Raw genomic sequence first — 6,446 nt, 5'->3', positions numbered from 1 at the left:
CATGTTGGCAAGCTGGTTTCCAACTCCTGACTTTAGGTGATCCGCCTGCCTTGGCCTCCCAAAGTGCTGGGATTATAGGTGTGAGCCACCACACCTGGCCAGAATAATTGTTTTACTAGGTAGAAGTACTGAAAATGTTTTTCTGCCAAGACCTTAGTATTTTCAGAGGATGAGGTTCAAAGTGCTAGTGGGTTGTCTGAAATGAGATAATGGGTGAAACAAAAACTCTGAAGGTAAAGTCTGGAACATTTTGGGTATTCTGGTACCCAAAAATGTATGGGCAGATCACAAGGTCAGGAGATCGAGACCATCCTGGCCAACATAGTGAAACCCCATCTCTAAAAAAATAAAAATAAGAATAAAGAAAGTTGAGGGAATAATAAGCAAATGGTAATAACAGCAGTTCATGGTTAGTGTATTTCTGTGCTTAGCACTTGGCTTCCATGAATTTTCGCCTTTCAGCCTCACAACAACACAGCGTGTTGGTATCTAAGGGAGGTGGAGTCATGTCTTCACAGGTGAAGCCTGGATTTGAACTTAGTGACTGTTCCAAATGATTGACCCAAATGATATTTACTTATTTATTTTCTTTTTATTTGTGGTTGTTGCCAAATGATATTTAATATCTGAAATATTACATGCAAAAAAATAAATTTTAGGACTCATAAAGGAGAGTAAAACAGAAGGGAAAGAAGGAAAAGAAATGCTAAATGTTTCTCTTTTTTTCCCAGCTTGTAAATGCACTGAAAACAGTATCTACATTTGAAGTCCAGATTGTTGATTACAAGTATAAGTAAGTAATAGCTAATCCCGGCAGACATGGTCAGCTTTTGCTTGGTTGAGGTCAAGGGGGCGAGAAAGCATTTTTCCCAGTGGGAACTGTTGGTATTTGTAGGCTCAGAAGGGCTAAGCAGACACTATAAATGAATGAAACGGGCAGGTGAGGGCCCTGGGAACAGGGGCAGTTACTCTTCAGCTTTCTGGGGCCTGCTGTTGTGACTCCATGTTACTCAAAAGAAGTGATGAATTCAGATTTCCATTTACAATTTCAGAGCTTTTTTTTTTTTTTTTTTGGAGGGGAAAGAGTCTTGCTCTATCACCTAGGCAGGAATACAGTGGCACCATCTCGGCTCACTGCAACCTCCGCCTCCTGGGTTCAAGCAGTTCTTCTGCCTCTGCTTCCCAACTAGCTGGGACTACAGGCATATACCACCATGTCTGGCTAATTTTTGTATTTTTAGTAGAGATGAGGTTTCACCATGTTGGCCAGGCTGGTCTTGAAGTCCTGACCTCAAGTAATCTGCCTGGCTCTGCCTCTCATAGTGGTGCGATTACAGGAATGTGCCTCTGCACCCAGCCTTAAATTTCAGAAGTTTAAAAAAATTGACAGGCTGGACGTGGTGGCTCATGCTTGTAATCCTAGCGCTTTGGGAGGCCAAGGCAGGTGAATTGCCTGAGCTCAGGAGTCCAAGACCAGCCTGGGCAACACGGTGAAACTCTGTCTCTACTAAAAAATACAAAAAATTGGCCAGGCATGGCAGTGTGTGCCTGTAGTCCCAGCTATTCAGCAGGCTGAGGCAGGAGAATGGCTTGAACCCGGGAGGCGGTGGTTGCAGTGAGCCCAGATCGTGCCACTGCATTCCAGCCTGATGAAAGAGTAAGACTCCATCAAAAAAAAAAAAAAAAAGGCAACTAGTTTGCCCTCCTAACTGCCAGATTTCAACATCTGACTTAAAATTATGTATATGGGGGTAGTTTGAGGGTCAGAATAACTTGAGATTTTTAAAAAATCATATAAAATGTTTACATTTCTTTTAAAACTCTAATACAACTAAAAGGCTTAGAAAGACAGAATATGTCTATTATTCACAGCCTGGGTAATTTCTGTTGCTAGAATTCCATCTTCCTAGTAAAAGTAGTACATGCTTCTGGTTGAAAAAATCAAGCAGTATAGAAAAGATCAGAAGGAAAAGTTTCACTTTTCCCTCCATGTCCACCCACAATCACAGCTGTGTTTTCAAAATCTAAGACTGAGAATGCTTTTCAGTTAAAGGAAGTATACATATCCCAGCAGTAGGAGAAATATCTAATGTGGATGACAGGTTGATGGGTGCAGCAAACCACCATGGCAAGTGTATACCTGTGTAACAAACCTGCACGTTCTGCACATGCACCCCAGAACTTAAAGTATATATGATAAAATAAGTATATATATCCCAGCATGTGGGTATCTAATATAGATAAATTTAATTTAGGAGAATGTAAGCATGGGAGCTTTGCACTTCATTCATCATACATTAATTCATTTGTGCAATAAATCTCTAAACTGGGGACCCATGAGCTGGTCACCAGGCTCAGCAGTAGGAATCCCATTATGGAGGATGGCATAGCTCTCATCTTGGGGATCTCAGACACTGAATAGAGATAAATAGCAATCGTAAAAACAGCTACTATTTATTGAGACGTACATTGATGCTTACTTGCTTTATCTCATCCCGTGCTTTCAACAGTCTTCTGGGTTGGCACAGCTCGTCCCATTTTACAGATTATACTCTGCTGCACTGGCCACCTTCAGTGTTGCATAAAGAAATGAGTGAGCCAAGACGGGACTCCCACATCAGTCCCAAAACCGTTCACTGAGATGAGGCTGGGAAGGAATGGAAAGAACTGGGGAGGGCACCTCTGAAGCTGTATTATTGACTGGCTTTTAAGGATGTGTTGGAGTTTCTTAGATAAACCAGAATGACAATACATTCATAAGTTGCCAGTCTGTGGGAAATGTTAGTAACATGTTAGTGTGGGGATTGGTGAGCGCTGACCACAGGCGTTTCCATAGTTGGCAGCTCCAGGGGTATGTTCACCTGGGCGAATGGCTGTCCTTCCCTTGGCATCAGTTCACATTCCTGGAGAAACTGAGGCACATGTTCTCGGTGCGATTCACATACGCACAGAGCTGTCTTCCTTTTCCTATGCAGAGTTTTTGTTGTTAGCTGGTATAAAAGGGAATTCACCTTCCTTTCTTAGATCCAAAATAATCGTGATCATTTATTTTTCTTTACTTTGGGTAAAGTGGGACTGAAAGATCTCATTTCTTTCTGTTTATTCAGAGTGTCACCCTTATTCTAGCATTTCTCCCTAGCTTCACCTCAGTGAACTGTTTTGGGACTGATTTCTGGTTGAAAGTTTACACATCTGTCAGTGTCTTGGATTTGGAGAACACTTATATAATCCTAACATGCATAAAACTGTGGATTTGTCTTTGGCAAAGGCAGGATAGTGCCCTGCTGGTATCCGAGATCATTTTGGGTGTACCCAGATGGCATTAAAAAACTTATATCACACTAGGAGAAAATTTTTAAAAATCCTTTTATTATCCTAAGGAAATAGTTTTTAATTTAGTGCTAGTGTGTCACAACATCTCTTTAACACTTGCTAATTTCTCTTTTTCATGAAGAGAGAGCAGGTTTCCAGCTCCGAGCTTTGTCTTGCAATAGTATATACCTCGATTTGCATACTACTTAGTTTGATTATATCAATTTTCACAATTTTGTTGATGTCATGTGTCTCTGATTTTCCATTTAAAGTTTTCTTTAAAAATAAATGTACTTAAGCCTAAAAGGATAGGTGAGCTTACTTAGAAAATATGTTACATTATTGGCCAGGTGCAGTGACTCACGCCTGTAATCCCAGCACTTTGGGAGGTGGAGGCGGGCAGATCACCTGAGGTCAGGAGTTCAAGACCAGCCTGGCTAACATGGTGAAATCCCATTTCTACTAAAAATACAAAAAATTAGCTCGGCGTGATGGTGCACGCCTATAATCCCAGCTACTCAGGATGCTGAGGCAGGAGAATTGCTTGAACCCGGGAGGTGGAGGTTGCAGTGAGCTGAGACTGTGCCATTGCACTCCAGCTTGGGCAACCAAAGTGAAACTGTGTCTCAAAAAAAATGGTTAAATTATTAAGAAATTAATGTATTAATTACTAGAGTGCACTTGAAATTGGCAAAAATGGTTCTTAAAAATGGAATGTGGTTTTAAATGGGAAATATACTTTTATAAATATCCTTACTGTGAATCATGAGCTAACTCAACCTGATACTTCTCTCTTCTCCCTGTCTCTCTTGTGTTATTCTGTATGTTTACAGAGAACTTGGGTTTTTAGATCAACTAAGGATCACACACAACACGGACATATTTATTGGAATGCATGGAGCTGGTCTTACCCATTTACTTTTCCTTCCAGACTGGGCTGCTGTATTTGAACTGTAAGTGTTTGGGGGCAGTTTTACACTGAAGCAGCTGATAATGCTTTTTATGCATGCTGAGGCTTTCATTCTGAGCATCAAAAGGCTTAATATTTAATCATTCAAAAAGAGAAGTCACATCATATAGACATCTGGAAAGAAAAAAGTTCCAAATCTAAAAATATAAAGTCTGCAGCCTGCCATTGCACTTAGTAAGCAAACTACTCCATCTTCTTCCCATCCCCAGCATGATAGGGAAGATGTGAATTTGTGGTTTCCTTATTCTGAGTTTGTTCCTGCATACCTCCCAAACTGTGAGCTGCTTCTTGCAAGCAGTATGGTTATCGTGTTAAAAGAGAGCATTTATGTCTCATGTATAACATAGCTCCAAAACACAAGCCAATCACTTCACTCAGTGTTTGCTGATCCCATGCACAGGGAAACTGAGGCCCTTGGGTGTAAATGATCTGCCCAGGCCACACCTTTAACTCAGTGGTTGGTTTGTGAAGACATGGCCTTCCCTCTCGTAATAATTCTGCTCTTGACACTGTGCTCCATTTTAGTTCTTGAGACACAAATAGCAGTTACTGTTACCTCTTTCCCCCTATTCTGTCTCAATATCTGGATTCTGTTGTTTCATTTTAAAAATGATTTGACTGTATTTAAATAGGAGGCTATTTAGGAAAAGAGTCATGAACTTCCAGTGCCCTGCAAAATGTTTCAAAAATACATACAGTATATGTAGAGAAATAGCCAGATAATGGATTCTATCTCTATTATTTCTCTGATAGAGAGAGAAGGAAGGATGGAAGAAAGGAGAAAGGAAGGGAGAGAAATATAACTTAGAAAACTCAAGCCTTAGAGTCTTTGGACCTGGGTTCAACTTTTTCATCCTTCACGGTTTAGTTATATGACCTTGAAAGTGTTACCTACCCCCCCTCGCCGCTTTCATACATTTAAAGACAGAGGTATTATGAGGTGGTATCAAGTCCGTAGGCAGCAGGTCCTATTGAATATGGTCAGTCTTCTCTATTCTGTAACCCTATTTTGTTTTTTAAAAGTGAAGTTCATTAGTTCAGAGAGTATTTTTAAATTCTCTTCCTCAGTCTTGTTTACTGTCTTCCTCAGTCTTGTTTACAGCCTTTTGCGAGGACATATTTGGGAGATGCATTTTATGTTCGCAGAGAGTTGTTGATTTGGCAAAAACCTTGGACAAAAGCCTCATGTTGTGACACCCTTGTGTCCTTAGGTACAACTGTGAAGATGAACGCTGTTACTTAGACTTGGCCAGGCTGAGAGGCGTTCACTACATCACTTGGCAAAGGCAGAACAAAGTCTTTCCTCAGGATAAGGTAAAGTTCAATCACAAAACTCACCTTGCTTCATTTTTAATTGGTTTGAAGTATCCAATTATTGAAATGAAAAATGGTCATTGAACTTCAGTGCTACAAAGGTAAACTGTTCTCTGGAATAGTGAATTGTTGTATTTTATATTTGCAAGTAGGAGAAAAAGGAGAATTAAGCACCCTGTATCTTTAATGTTGTAAAGGCAGCTTCATGGAGTTTGAGCTTAGAAAGATCTATTAGAGTATATACAGAGGGGATCAACAAGCTACAGCCCTGTGGGCAAATCCAGCCCATGACATGTTTTTGTAAAGAAAGCATAGTCATGCCTGTGTGTTTATGTATTGTCCCTAGCTGTTTTTGCACTTTAGTGACAGAGTTGAGTAACTGTGACTGAGATCTTAGAGTCAGCAGAGCTGAAAATATTTATCCTCTGGCCCTTAACAGAAAAAGTTTGCTGGTCTCTGATGTAGAGTATAAATTAGTTGCCTTAGCCAAATAACGTAATTTTCCTGCTGTAGAGAAAACCATGCCCTCAGTGAGTTATGTATCTGCGTTTTGGTTTGTTTTCGCAGGGTCACCATCCAACCCTGGGGGAGCACCCAAAGTTCACCAACTACTCTTTCGATGTAGAAGAATTTATGTATCTTGTCCTTCAGGCTGCAGACCACGTATTGCAACACCCAAAGTGGCCGTTTAAGAAGAAACGTGATGAGCTATAAATATGTTGAGTCTGTTTGCAAAAAGAGTGTTTAAACACTTCCACACCCAGACTTAGAATTAAATCAGTAAGGCAACCTGTTATTCCCTATCCCCAAATTACCTTTTCTATGCCAAAACATACCTTCAGGATATTGT

At 40.4% G+C, this 6,446-nt stretch overlaps 1 protein-coding gene across 7 annotated transcripts in view; it reads left to right on the top strand.

Annotated features, from left to right (window-relative positions):
* EOGT (EGF domain specific O-linked N-acetylglucosamine transferase) overlaps positions 1–6,446 on the top strand; it is a 41,145-nt gene extending 34,699 nt beyond the window's left edge. For all 7 annotated transcript variants that reach the window (XM_037743565.1, XM_017542771.2, XM_017542769.2 and 4 more), the window contains 4 exons: positions 732–793; positions 4,146–4,265; positions 5,494–5,596; positions 6,164–6,446. In XM_037743565.1, the coding sequence (XP_037599493.1) occupies positions 732–793; positions 4,146–4,265; positions 5,494–5,596; positions 6,164–6,310 (432 nt within the window). In that variant the 3' untranslated portion in view covers positions 6,311–6,446. The remainder of the gene's footprint in view (positions 1–731; positions 794–4,145; positions 4,266–5,493; positions 5,597–6,163) is intronic.

This window comes from Cebus imitator, unplaced genomic scaffold (assembly GCF_001604975.1).
Source record: "Cebus imitator isolate Cc_AM_T3 unplaced genomic scaffold, Cebus_imitator-1.0 Scaffold147, whole genome shotgun sequence".
In the NCBI taxonomy this organism is placed as follows: Eukaryota; Metazoa; Chordata; class Mammalia; order Primates; family Cebidae; genus Cebus; species Cebus imitator.
The sequence above is the reverse complement of the archived record's forward strand: the minus strand, read 5'-3'. Positions and strand labels throughout refer to the sequence as shown.